General features: G+C 34.3%; 1 protein-coding gene across 2 annotated transcripts; it reads right to left on the bottom strand.

Moving 5' to 3' along the window:
- Positions 1-412: 412 nt before the first annotated feature.
- On the bottom strand, positions 413-14,699 carry LOC115879932 (nucleobindin-2). Of its 2 annotated transcripts, XM_030896991.1 has the most exons (9): positions 14,542-14,699; positions 11,406-11,697; positions 9,229-9,421; positions 8,905-9,036; positions 3,299-3,460; positions 3,010-3,222; positions 2,827-2,937; positions 2,581-2,736; positions 413-2,521 (listed from the first exon to the last, which is right to left on the bottom strand). In XM_030896991.1, exons 2-9 carry the CDS (start codon positions 11,693-11,695, stop codon positions 1,973-1,975), a joined length of 1,806 nt encoding a protein of 601 aa, XP_030752851.1. In that variant the 5' UTR covers positions 11,696-11,697; positions 14,542-14,699; the 3' UTR covers positions 413-1,972. The 2 variants fall into 2 exon arrangements, with proteins under 2 accessions (XP_030752851.1, XP_030752852.1); XM_030896992.1 differs by lacking the exons at positions 11,406-11,697; positions 14,542-14,699 and adding an exon at positions 9,485-9,510.
- Positions 14,700-14,714: the final 15 nt, after the last annotated feature.

Genomic DNA, 14,714 nt, shown 5'->3' with positions numbered 1-14,714 from the left:
TGAGATGCAATTTTATTACATAAATTTTATATAAAAAAAAAACAAATACCATTTATTTTGTAAACTGAAACTCTTTGTCAATCTAGAAAATGTTTCCTAGACCTTAGTTTCCTTTATTGACATTAAAATTACCAGGGTTGCCGACCAGGCAAAAGAGGGACTACGCGGTGCTTGGGCAGGTCGTCGGGAATCGTGGCCCTTCGGGGTTCTGTCTGACATCTGCTCCGGTAGAACGTACCTCTCGGGAAAAGCTAGTTAAGGGTTAATGATTAATTTTTTTCTGGTCCAAGGTAGTTCATTAAATAAAGGTCCAAGGTAGTTCATTAAACGCACGGGTCGCGGATATTTATGGTGCTTGAACAGGATCTCGCCCAACTCGCGAGGCTGGTTTTGTCGCGCCCGCTTTTCTCTATGTGTGTCGTCCGGACGGCACCCTGCAACAGTGACGCTGGACGGGATCTCGCCGATATCCCGAGGCTGTCCTGACCGGGCGGTGTGTGCGTGCCGCGCTAATGCGGACGGTGTACAACTCGCCGAGGCGTCGCTAACTTCGACGTCGATCCAGGACTCGCGTCTGTGCGCCACGGGACGCTGTTAACTCCGACGCCGATCCGGGGTCCGTGTTTCGCCGTAATGTGACCATCGGGACGCCTGTAACGACGTCGCCGCCGCTTAGAGAGTCGCGTCGCGGTAGAGTGTGTTGCTCCGGTACCTACGTCTGTGTTCAATGGGACGCCACTAACTCCGACGCCGATCTGGGACTCGCGTCGTCGTGTCCAACGGGATGCTGTTAAAATCGCCGCCGATCCGGGAACCGCGTCTCTGTGTATAACAGAACGTCACTTCGGGAACGCGTCTTGTGTTCGAGTGATAGTCAGTCAGAGAGTTGCGTATTGGGAATAATTGATCAGAACTCTAGAGGTACACGGTTGTTATTATAAATTTTGCTTTACGGGTTGCTAAACATACATTTTATTTTACTATTGTTACAATTCCAGAACGTAAACTTTCTTTGATTACTTTTGTACATAATTAATTTGTTAAATAAAAACCTAGTGTTACGTTATAGTTAATTGTGTGTTTTATTTTCTTTTCATCTCATCACTCCCTGGTATCTCCACTGTATAAAAACTACCCGTACTGGCACTAGTGGTCTCTCAAACACTATAAACTTTGAGGGTGGCGCCCGAGTACCGAACCAAGGCAACTCGGCGTCCGTAAGCGTTCTCAAAAAGGAAGAGAACCTCACAGTAATATTTTAGGCTTAAAATGCTGTACAAACAGACCTTGCTGTCGAAAATTGTTCTTTTTAAAACAGCTTGTAGTGCGAGATCTACAAGATGCCGAAGCAGCTTAACAGCCGTTGAAAAAACTCATTGTACCCCTTTTTAGAATATTTTGAATGGGAACGCAATAATAATGGCTCTTTATGTCTATTAAATGCTGTTAGGGAGGTGAGTTTCGTTGATGTAAATAACTGTATATATGTTTATAATTCTGTGCTACTACATAAGGCAAAACCGGATATGTTAACATTATTTTCCTATTGACATATCGGGTTCTGCCTTAGTCACAGAAATAATTCATTTTTGTTTCAAAAAGTATTTTGATTAAAAGAAATTATAGAAATTATATAAAAGTCGGCTACACTGTGCCAGTCAGGCTTAATCACGCGACTAAAAGTTTATTTGGTATGATCTATAAGTGGTCATATAGAAGCGAGAGAAGGAAAATTTCTCGTCATAGTGTTTCATATCATGATTTTATTTAATTAATGTACATTATATCTGTGATAAGCTACATATTTTAATGAATATAAAAAAAACTCAATTTCCTCCCTATGACGCATTATAATACAGTGCCCTGATTGGTCCAACAGTTATCAAAAAGCTTTTCTAGTGTAATGACCTTGATTTTATACGGAATATAGTCTAAATATCACTGGGAATATTCATATTTGATACTTTTAATTTTAAACCTGATTAACTTGGGGAGGTGGCATATTATTCACTTTTTGCTGAGATTGCACATTCCCAATATTATGTTGTTGATTTAAATTACTAGATGGCTGATTGTTATTCGAAATTTGTTGGGCATTTACTTGTTGATTCACGCCTACACCAGGTTGTTGTTGATTAGCAACATCTTGATGTTGTTGCTGAAATTGTTGATTACCAAAATTTGTTCGTTGGTACTGAATTTGAGCAGAAGGTACATTTGCTTGATAATTTTGTGCATTGTTGACCTGTTGCTGATTCGCCTGCCCTGGCTGATTAAGTTGTTGATGTTGTACTTGCTGGAACTGTTGCTGATTGTGGTTTACAGGAATATTTTGGGGAATAGCTTGTCCAGGTTGATTAAACTGTTGCTGTGGTACATGTTGGAACTGTTGTTGATTTTGATTCAAAGGAACATTTTGCGGATTACCTTGTCCAGGCTGATTATACTGTTGTTGTGGCACTTGTTGGAATTGCTGAGGTGGAGGTTGCTGATTTTGGTAGACTTCATTTGTATTTAAATCCTTCAAAGAAAAATTATAATATATTATTTTCATTTACTGATGCATGCCTAACCACTTACTGAATGCTGAGGTGGTACTTGACCAGCATGAAATTGTTGGTTTTGCTGAACCTGTTGATATCCCTGTGGAATCTGTTGATAACCTCCTTGGTGCTGTTGATAACCTCCTTGAGGCTGTTGATAACCTCCTTGAGGCTGTTGATATCCTGGATGAACCTTTAAAATTTACGGTACAATTAATATAATTGTACACAATAATAATTTTAGATTTACATTAGGTTATGCATGGTAAATATAATTTATTACCTGTTGATGTGGCATATAATCATACTGTGGAATCTGATTGGCCGCATGATGTTGTCTAATGTATTCGGCCAACTCTTCTTCACTGTAAGGTTTGGTCTGTTCATCTAAACCCTAAAGCACATTAAAATATAAAGTATAGTAAAAGTGAAAATTTATCATATCTCTCCAACTTTATTAATTTACCTGCCATCCATGATCTTGCTTAAAATTATCCGTGTATGTTTGCTGCTGAAATTCTCTGTAGTCAATAAAACCATCTCTATTATAATCCATTTCCGTAAATACTCTTTCCCTCATTCTTTCCATTTCCTCTACACGTTCCCTCATGTCATCTTCAGGCGCTCCTTGTTGGTACATTTTATCCAGTTCTTTTATGAACAAAGCTTTTACTTCATCCTGAAAATCATTAATGTGGTTAAGTCATTTCATATAATTTTTTCCTTCACCTTTTCTACTTAATAAATCAATTTACCTGATCCCACAGTCCATTTCCATCTATATCATGCAACATGAAGAAAGTTTTTGGATCGAAGTCCTGCTGCATTTGATCTTGCTCTTCCCATACTTCTTCTAATTGCTGTTTATGTCCTGGCTCGTGAAGTTTTTCGTGTTTTTTATGTTTTGCCTCTAGTTCCTAAAACAAAATATGCTATACACTGCAGGCAAAGCACTTCTTGCAGTTTTGCACCCCAGTTTTCATGCATTGAAATGTAACGCCTATAAAGTCTAAGGTTAAATAGAGACGGACAACAACTTCCCCGTTTTCACTTCCACTACGACTGTCGAGTTAACCAAACTCCAACAAGACAACATATTTCGGAAACGCCGCCGCCTTCCAACCCCTACCCTTTAGCCCGTGGTTACATTGGATGCTTGTCCGTGCGTTTTTTTGGTCGTACGTGCTCGGACGTGCACGCAGCGAAAAACAAACAAATGGTATCTACGCAGGCGGTTCCATTGCATCGAGTTTGCGCGTCCGTTCACGTACGTTAATTTCCGTTGGTCGGATGAAAACAAACTAGTTTTTTTTTAATACGTGCACGTCCGAGCGTTCGAATTTTTATATCTCTGGGCTCAATACCGTCCCAAAAAATTTGAATATTTTTGAACACCAGGTTTATTTTTATTTAGGATATATTAATGTTGATGGAAACATTCTAAAATATTCAACAAATTTGACCGGTTGCTGTTTGAATTCACGAAATATTTTACATATGGCTTGCACGTTTAAAAAAGCTCTGACGGAATTTACTCGCACAACTATTTTATTTTAGTGGTTACATTAACATGCGCGTTCAGGGTGTCTTGAGTGTCGAGTTTGTCAAAACGGATGCCACTACTTTGATGCTGTCCGAAGATTTAATGTTAAAATAACTACTTACGAACAAAAGAAAATGTTGGGTAAATGATTTATATGCAAGAAAAGGAGAAGAAAATGAATATATAAAATATTTGATGAATTAAAACAGCAACCGGTCAAATTTTTTGAATATTTTTTCCATCAACATTAATATATCCTAAATAAAAATAAACCTGGTATTCAAAAATATTCAAATTTTTCGGGACAGTATTGGGCCCGGAGATATAAAAATTCGAACGCTCGGACGTGCACGTATTAAAAAAAACAAACCAGTTTGTTTTCATCCGACCAACGGGAATTGACGTACGTGCACGGACGCGCAAACTCCGATGCATTTGTTTGTTTTTTGCTGCGTGCACGTCCGAGCACGTACGGCCAAAAAAACGCACGGACACGCATCCAATGTAACCACGGGCACCCGCGACTCCGCGACAGTCCGCCAGAGAGTTGCCAGGTCTATAGTCTATAAAATGAATAACTTTGAATTTTGACCGTTATTTTTCACCAACATGGCAAATATAAAATCCCTCTGTCAAAAAATTACTGATATTCTTTAAATTGAGTGCCTGAACGAATCAGATAGGTAACTCTTTTTACTTTCATGAAATAGAAAAGGAAAACAATAAAACAAGTGACAGTTCTTCCTCTTCTTGCAAAAATTAACACGAAATGCCATAATTGTCAAAAGTAAAATGTCATCAGCTTTTGACATTTCTAAATATCAGACCAATGCCGTCTCTAATAGAACAGCCTCGGAGCAAGATTTATGACGTCACGCTAGTTAGATACTATATAATGACAGCGTTCTTTATTTCATAGCCATCGCTGACGCCTTTTTTTCGATGATATTGTGGTATTATTTGCAAATATAATTTTTCGAACATTGATACTTGCAAAATATACACATAAATTTTGTGAATGCAAATAATAATACATCACTATCAGTAGATATTGAATGTTTTTTGTTAAATTAGATCGATTTTCAAACCCCAAAATTTAAAATATATTTTACATTTAAAATTAACCCATTATCTTATCTACCTATTCATTATTTGTATATTGTAAAACATTTTCTGCATTTGTATGGTTTATAGTTGATTTGCCCCAAAGTATTTATTACTATAAATAGGTATATATGTATATTTTATTTATTAACTGTATATTATGAATATTTCATTTAAACTATATCATTTTTAAAATACAAACCAAAAATACGAGGAATAATTATGATTATGTTTTTCATGTATTCTACAACATATTTATTAATCCGTAGTATCTAACTAGCGTCACGTCATAAATCTCGCTCCGAGGCTGTTCTATTAGAGACGGCATTGCGTCAACATGGCCGCAGGTTGCTAACCTAATAAAATTAACACTAGAAAAACCCGCGGGAACAGTCAAATTCAAAGTTATTCGTTTCACAGACTATACCAATTTCGTCTGTAATCTACCGAACTACCGACTTAAACAAAAATCCAACGATATTTACAAAGGCGTCTTTACAATAGAAACACTTCTAAAAATCTGACACATCTGAACTAAAAATTACCACCGTGTCGTAACCCGTGTAATCTGACTTTCATATATTATTGTTTATTAAATTTTGTTTAAAAATCACAGGTCATTGTTCTGTCTGGTCGCACAGTTACAGAGACATTCCCGAAAATCCTTATTATTAATGATGGGATAACTCGAGCGAAAATTCGCTCGAGTACTCGATTATTAAAATAACCGACATCGCTCGATTATGAACGAGCGATGCAAGTGACGAGTACCAAGCGACGAACGCAAGCGATCCTAGAATGAAATAAATTGAAATCCGATTTTAATGTGACCTACACGATAAAAAGCCGAGCGAAATTTCTACATACATTGCAGGTAGCAAATTTATACGACGCCGTATACAGGGTGGCGCACCTCATTCGCCTCGGTTGATTATACGAAAACGGAAAAATGTAGAAACAAAATATTTTATGGGTGCATGTGGGAAGGTAATGTGCATAATTTAAAATTATTTTGAAATGTACAGGGTGTGTCAAAACTGAGATCCATACCAAAGTTATGTTTTTTCTTATGGAACACCCGGTATTTTATTTCATTTTTGGATTCTTGGACATAAAATAAGGCATTTATTATAAGGGTTTAATATGTTTAAAAGCTTTGGTTTTTGAGATATTTAAAGATATTTAATTATGCATGCTATAATAAAAAAGTTTGTCAGCACCTCGTACATTGCTTTTCAGAATTAATTCTTGTGCTGACTTTCAAGCCAGAGAAATAAACTTTACTAAAAAACTTGATTGCTTCCTTAAATGTATACAGGGGTATTAAAAATTGCTGGTCTATTTTAAATATTTATTTTACATAAAAACTTCGTTATTTCAAATACAACACCCTGTATCTTTTTAAATAAGTCAAAACAGATTTAAATGCTCTTTCAAACTGTATTAAGGTTTCCTATACCTATTTGGCTCAGATTTTGAATAAAAAGCGATTTTTCAATAAAATTGTAATCAAAATGGCTGGTGTCGCTATGGCAATTTTCTAGTGACACTTAGTAGCTATTTTCAAAATCGACATTAGTTTATGGACTTTATTTTAATTTATAACAGGTTATTTTCATTTAATTTATCTACAATAAGGTTAATAAGTAAGTATTTATTATTTTATCAAGAAAAATGACGCAGTATCTGCCGAAGGAATGGATATGTTACTAGTGGTTTTATTTTGTGAGGACAATTGCTTGGGGGGGGTGTTAGCCTGAAGAGTTTATGCTCAAAGATGTCCAAATATGAATTTTCTTGACAAGCGTTCCTTTGAAAAACAACTTTTCCTATTTCGCAGAGCTGATAGTGTGGTATATGAAAAACCCTATTAGGCAGAAATCTGTCGTTGGGAGTGAAGAAAGTGAATTTGCCTTAATTGGTTCTTTTATAGAAAATCCCATATTTCTACAAGTCATCGTAATATAAATCAAAAAGGACTACTTCTTTATTTTTCTTGATAAAATAATAAATACCTACTTATTAAACTATTGTAGGTAAATTAAATAAAAGTAAACTGTTAAATAAATTTAAATAAGGTCTATAAACTAATGTCGATTTTGAAAACATCTACTAACTGTCACTAGCAAATTCCATGGCGACACCAGTCATCTTGATTGCCATTTTATTGAAAAATCGCTTTTTATTCAAAATCTGAGCTAGATAGGTATAGGAAACCCTAATACAGTTTGAAAGAGCATTTAAATCTGCTTCGATTTATTTTAAAAAATACTGGGTGTTGTATTTGAAATAACGAAGTTTTTAGTTAAAATAAATATTTAAAATAGACCAGCAAATTTTGATACCCCTTTATACATTTAAGGAAGCAATAATTTTTTTTTAGTAAAGTTTATTTCCCTGGCTTCAAAGTCAGCACTAGAATTAACTCTGAAAAGTAATGTACAGGGTGTTGACAAACTTTTTTATTACAGCATGCATATTTAAATATCTTTAAATATCTCAAAAACCAAAGCATTTAAACATATTGAACCCTTATAATAAATGCCTTATTTTATGCCGAAGAATCCAAAAATTAAATAAAATACCGGGTGTTCCATAAGAAAAAATATAACTTTGGTATAGATATATAGTTCTGACACACTCTGTACATTTGAAAATAATTTTAAATTATGCACATTGCCTTTCTACATATACCCATAAAAAATTATGTTTCTACATCTTTCCGTTTTCGTATAATCAACCGAGGCGAATGAGGTGCGCCACCCTGTATATATTTATCCGTTGCGTATCTGAGGGACAAAATTTTACGACCTGCATCGACAATGCTTTGAAATAAACTAAATCAAGCGATCAAGCGAATCGCTCGCCGCTGGCTACTTGCTATTCATCACTGCGCACGCAACTTACTGCTAGGCGCTTACAACAAGCGACCGACGGGTGAAAAACCGTATTTTTAAATACGAGTGATATTTCGCTCGAGCGATCACTCGGTTATTGCAATCGCTTGAAACTCGAGTACTCGATTATTGAAATTAATCGGGTTTTCCCATCACTACTTATCATCCCTTATTACGTGTGGTATTGCCGGCATGTCTGAAGAAGATGATATCTTTAGAAAATATTTGTCTCATTCATCTACTAAAGTTGAACCCGAATTTTTACAAAAAAATGTAAACAAAACAAAATCTAATTGTCTTAAATCAATTTAAGTAATTCAATATTTTTGTGCTTTTTCTACCTAAAAAATAAATTAAAAAAATATAGCTGTGAGTTACTACAGTTTTCCCATAGAAAAAAAAATAATTCTAGATATGACTGATCAAAACCCGTTACTTATTTTCCTAAAAGGATACTTAAATCCCTACTTATTATATTTATATACTCGTAGTTTCATTAATTAGGTTAATATTATTTAACTTAATAAGTTTTTTTGATATTAAATTTTATTACACCTAGCTATTTATAATTAGTTTTTACTCTTGTTATATTTATTTAGTACGTATTTTATTTACGTGTTTTATTCTAACAACACATAGGAATGCTAATTTTTAACTTAAATATTATATTTTATTTTGTTTGTGTTGTTTAATACACTTGATTTTTTTTATTAATATTTGGTGAAATATCGCTATTTGCTAATAAAAAAAACTCGTTACCTCGTCTAAAGATCCCATTCGAAACAGTTTGATGAAAAAATACAGGACATTTACTAACCTCATATTCCTTTTGAAGTTTCTCCTTTTCAGCTCCATTAGTATGATTCAATTTCTCTTGTTTTTCATATTCTTTCTCCATTTCATATCTCTTAAATTCTTCTTTTCTCCTTTTATCGGCTTCAGCAAGGTCCTATAAATGTATCATACTTATTACAACTCAGATATCTATATAGATATTTGTTTAAAGAAGTTAACTTCAGAAATCTGAGTAAGAAAGAAAATTTTAAGAAACTTAAATAATAAAAACAAGATGCACATTTAATTTATAATCTATTATATTTAAACATTTCTAATTAAAAATATAAACTGAGTCACCAAGTACCTGAGTAGTTTTAGCTATTAATTTTTTCAGATCTTCTATTTCAAAGGTATGAGGATTATTTTGGTCCAAATGATGATGAATATCTATGCTGTTTCCGTTTATTCCATTTGACTCTACTTCTTTCTCCAATTTTCGTTTCTGCTCTGTAAGGTCTTTTAACCTTTGCAACTCAATCCTCTTGATTTCGTCTAATCTATTTAAAGAATATCTAAGAATGTAATCTAGTGATGGGCATTTAGTTTTTTAGGACTCTTACGATTCGTCCATTTGAACAAACTATTTTCTCCTAGTAAATTGAGTAGTTTCTTCATTGTATAAAGAAACTACTCAATTTACTAGGAGATAAGAACAGAGTTCCTCTGATATGGATATAGGGACATAACGGCCTAGAGGGAAATGAACGTGCTGACTCACTCGCCAAAAAAAGGTGCAGGTTTGCCATACGTGAGTCTAACCAACACGGCGCGGCGTTCTGAAAAATCTCGCAAGAGACCGGCTCTGTGAATGGGTTAGGGTAGGGTTGCCAACCGTCCTCTATTACAGAGGACAGTCCTCTTTTTGATCTCACTGTCCTCTTTTCTCTCGTGTATTGCAAAAGTCCTCTTTTTTTACATACCAAAATCAAAATCTAAAAAATATTTGTCTATCGCCAAAATGCTTTAAAAAATTGTTAATCTGTGTCTTTTGGTTAGGTTATGTTTTTGGTTGTTTTGTTTTGTGTTATTCTCGAGATTAACCGGGTAATGTCGACATTAACCGGACATCAGACTTTAACCGTAACATATATATTAAACCAAACCAAGCTTATGTTTGTTTTAAAAAGAAAAGTTTTCTTGAAAATGGTTAGTTTTATTTTAACAAGTTTTGAGTATAACTATTTTTAAGAAAGTAAGAAAGACCATCAATTGCATAACGTTTACATAACTTTTTGGTAAATTCTAGACATTTGGGCAAAAAATGTTTCGCCTGAGCCTCTTTTTTACCCTCTCGTCCTCTATTTGTTATATTTGAAAGTTGGCAACCCTAGGTTAAGGGCATGACGTTTCAGAACTGGAATGACAGTCCCAGAATGAAACATGCCAAGGAAATCTTGGCAGGGCTATCCAAACTCAAAACAGTAGTAAACGTAAGTCTTACGCTTCGTCCTACGTGGGCGACAAAAACGAGCAGGCGACGCGTGCGACGTTGCGCTTGGGCGTGGACGTTAGTGCGCGTTGTATCATTTGATTGGTGGTCGTTGGCTGGCCGCTGCGACCTGGGGAGCTATTCTTGACCACTCGCATCTTGAAATATCACTCGTTTCTCAGAGAAAGCAATATACAAATACATGTAATATGTAAAGTTGCGAGCGATGTCAAGAATAGCACCGCAGGCCGTCAGTGCGTTCGAGCTCTTAAAGGCCAGCAGGAATGGAGCGCGTACGCTCACTGCAGTATACACGGATAACTGCAAACTGAGATCACGCCTGTAGAGGATGAGACTGGTGGAGGTCGCTGAATGCCGACTCTGTATGTAAGGTAATGAAACCATGAAGCACGTTATGTGCACCTGCTTCGCTGGGAGCAGGGCCAGGTTTGAGGTTTTTGCGAAAACCATGCTAGACCTATCAGACCTTGGTAACATATCACCCTCGGACATAACAGTCTATGTTAAAAGGTTGGGCCTTGAGGGTGAATTTTAATACTTTTTTTAGTAGTATTTTTGTTATTTTAAATGGAACACTCAGTATCTTATTTTACAATTTTGGAAACTACTTTCATATCTCATAATTTTTCACTTACAGTTTTTGAGTACAGTATAGTTTAGATTCCATGGAACTATAATTATAAAAGAATGATCTACCATTTCGATTACCAAGTAAATCCAAACAAACTTAAGAATAAAGTATTTTAATTAGTAAAATATCATACCGTCCAAGTCAATATAATTATTACAGAAATAGAGATGTCTAATATTGACACTAACAATTTAAAAGAAAATTGTGGAATAAGTGCTTGAATAGAAACTTAATAAAATAATCTGACTTGGTTTTATATGAGATCTCACAATATTTTGTAGAGAAAGAATTGCGCTGCGATACTTACGTCGGCGTTTTTTTACATTCTATGTTTTTGATGGGTTACTAATAATTACAATATAATACTATTTACAAAACTATTTATTATAAATAATATTACCTAGTTCTGACATGATGGGAAACAAACTGTAACTCATCAGCTATTTTCCCAGATTTAATTTCACTCTCATCTGCTTTTTCTAACTTTTGTCGAAAGTCTGGGTCTGATTCGAGGGCATTAACTACTTCTTTGAGATACCTGTGATATTCCATATAATCTTCTATTCCACCGATATCGGAATCGGGAGGATGTTCACTTCCATTTTGTTTATTCTGTGTTACAGGTGGTGCAAAGCAGGAATGGATAATTAGTAGAAATGCCACAAACACTGACAAGCTGTTATAACCCATGGCTAAATTAACAAAAAAAATATATCACATATAATCTAGGATATACACAATGGAGACTGAAAATAAATAGATATGTACATTGTGATTTACACAGTGTATTTCGCATAATTCATTCTGCATACCTATCCGTGGCCTGTATTTCAATGCATACGACAGAGATAAATATATATAATAAGTTGACAGACAGAGACACAAAATATAAACCGGCATACAGCGTTGACGTGATTCGAACGTGGAATATCCTTAGCAATCTAAGCTATTTATTTAATAATGCTCAAATTTGACAGTTGTTTGGAAACTTAGAATAAAATATCTGCAGTTACTCTATAAAAATTTACTTATAACATAGAAATAAATATTCATTGGTTTGTTCAGAGTAGTTCAGCAATAGTGCTAGTAATCGTATTTTCAGGTGGTTCTAAAACTACGCAGTGTTACGAGGCTACACGCCATAGAACCAACAATATTTGTACTAAATTCAAACAGCTGTCAATTTTGACTTTAGTTACTAAACTAACAACTATGACTACGATTGTTTGTTTTTGTAATTTCGCCAGCGACACAACGTAGTTCTGAGACTGAGACTTAATAATAATGGGAAATTAAAATTTCCCATCTTTGGGAAATTTTTTTTGGGAATTCTTTGGTTGCACATCATAATACGACCACCAGCAAACTCCATAAGACGACGCATGGTGTCATTGATGACGTGCAACGAAAGTTGTTTTAATTTCCCTTTTTTTTTACATACCAAAATACATATGTAGAATACATTTAGGTCTTAACCCTTTCAAGTCGGATTTATTTGTAATGCATGGATTTAATTCTAAATATTAATTTTATTGCTGATTTCATTAAAATAACCAATAATTATCAAATTTTCAAATGTTGGTCCCCATTTTGGGACTTCGGGACTGAGACATAGGCAATAAATATAAATAATTTAATTAATATTTATTAATAACATAATTACCATTAACCCTTAACTGGTCCGGCGTCGTCTGACAGACTGCACCAAATAATTAACTCAGTCTCATTAGTTACTGGGACCGCCCACACGATTGGCGTTCTAGCTAATCCTGCCCCTCTAGGTCAACAACTGATAGGCATATTTGTGCAAAAACTGGATTAGTTTTTTAGAAGTTCTGGAAGAAGTTACTAAAGCCGTAGTCTCGCAGACGACGCCGCGACGCCGGACTGTTTGTGTAAAATTTTATTGGTTACAAGTTTTTGTAAAATAGGACCTGGTCTTCGAAAAGAGTGCATTTAGGAGGCTCTAGTTATGAGGAAACTCTATTAAAATGATATGATGAGGAACCGACCGCTGAGTATTTTGCTCAGCGGCTGACTGTTTTTGCGTGTAAAAAGTGACCGTTTAGGGAAACCGCTTACTCAGCCACTCAGCCGCTGACCGTCCCTGAACGCGCCCAATGTCAAATATTCTACGAGAAATACGCTTTACAATTGAAATAGCTGCAATTCCTGTACAACCAGAAGACGCCCACGGAGATATTTTTATCCTAGAGTGTTATCCCAGTCAAAGACAATGTTATGTCCTAGTTAATTATTTTTAATGCCTAGAATGTAAGAATCCATCGTGTAAAACATGTTCAGGAAAACAATGAAATTTGCCTCATGTAACTAAAAGCTTCTTCTTTAACTCCAGTTTTATAACCTACTTTTTTACATATAGTATTAAAAACTTATTTCCATTTTGTATTGACTGTTAGTAATTTGGTTTTATTTTTAGAGCTTAGTAAAAACCTACTTATATTGTTTTTTTACCAAACATACATATGTTATTTTATTTTGTACTACTTATATTTTTTGAAAGTTTATATTAATTGAACCCATTTTGTCTACATTAGTTTAATAATACATAATAAAATATAATAATGAAATAATTTTTTTTTATTTTTTAGTTTTTGTGTTTTTAAACTTTTTAGAAGGTGTAGTCCTACAGACTACGCCGGACCGTTTATGATACATATCTATTACCGGACCAGTTAAGGGTTAATGTTCATAACATAATTAACATTAATAACATAAAATAACTTCTTTGATGTGAGGATTTTTTAAGTAACTATTTACCTTTATAAATGTTTTGTTATACATGAAGTAATAAAAGTATTGATATTTTCATCAAAAAATGGAATAATCTCATAGCATGCTACAAAATGCCTACAATTTTGACAATTAAAAAAATATTTTTTGATATCATACAGTACTGCAAACAGTGTCATTTTATAAAAAATACTGTGTAACTTGGGACACATTTAAACCAGTAGACAATTGTTGAAATCTAGCGGAATACCTATATATGTCTCGATAGACTTGAAAGGGCAGTGAAAGGGGCATGTGAAAGGGGTATATTCATGGTATATTTTATTAGTTCATGTCTATGCCAACAGGTTTTGTTTGTATATAACCATTTCTACCTACGTTCTATCTATTCTCTTTTTATTATAAAAATACTTTTCCACCTTTATCAAGAATTAAAAAATAGAAGTCTGATAGCAAATATGCAAACAATAAGATTTAAAAAATATAAGAAGTTCGATAAATTTTCAATAAAATATGCTTGCAAATTTTTACTTCGGTATACCGTTACTTCTGCTACAAATGATTTTTTGGCAACAAATTAGGGTATACCCAAATTAGATGCTAATTCTTCCTACAACTATTCTATAAACTAGCGTAAAATATGTTTATGTTGTTCGTATATTTAACGTATATTCTACCTAATTCAGCCTAATTGTTGGGAAATGGTTGACGTGGACATTTCCGTTAGGGAAATAAGAATATTAAATAAATCGAATATATTGAAGGGACTAACAGTAACTTACCAAAATATTTGTAGTAGTGCTTAATGATTAATTAAATGTTCCCATTAAATATATTTTATTTTTCAGCTTTCCTGTTAACCTTGAATATTTTTAAACCCAACTAAATGACAACAATATGACCTCAGACATGCCTCAGACTATCAGACAAAAGAGAGTATGGTTTGAAATTTGGC

Source organism: Sitophilus oryzae, unplaced genomic scaffold (genome assembly GCF_002938485.1).
Source record: "Sitophilus oryzae breed Bouriz unplaced genomic scaffold, Soryzae_2.0 scaffold_1590_pilon_pilon, whole genome shotgun sequence".
Taxonomy (NCBI): Eukaryota; Metazoa; Arthropoda; class Insecta; order Coleoptera; family Curculionidae; genus Sitophilus; species Sitophilus oryzae.
The sequence above is the reverse complement of the archived record's forward strand: the minus strand, read 5'-3'. Positions and strand labels throughout refer to the sequence as shown.

Excerpts from the sequence above, each read along its gene's own strand:
- LOC115879932 (XM_030896991.1), bottom strand. The coding sequence starts at position 11,695 with ATGGGTTATAACAGCTTGTCAGTGTTTGTGGCATTTCTACTAATTATC. Across the intron at positions 9,422-11,405 it reads TCCCATCATGTCAGAACTAG|ATTAGACGAAATCAAGAGGA; the intron begins GTAATATTATTT and ends TTCTTTAAATAG. Across the intron at positions 3,223-3,298 it reads GAAATGGACTGTGGGATCAG|GATGAAGTAAAAGCTTTGTT; the intron begins GTAAATTGATTT and ends AATGATTTTCAG.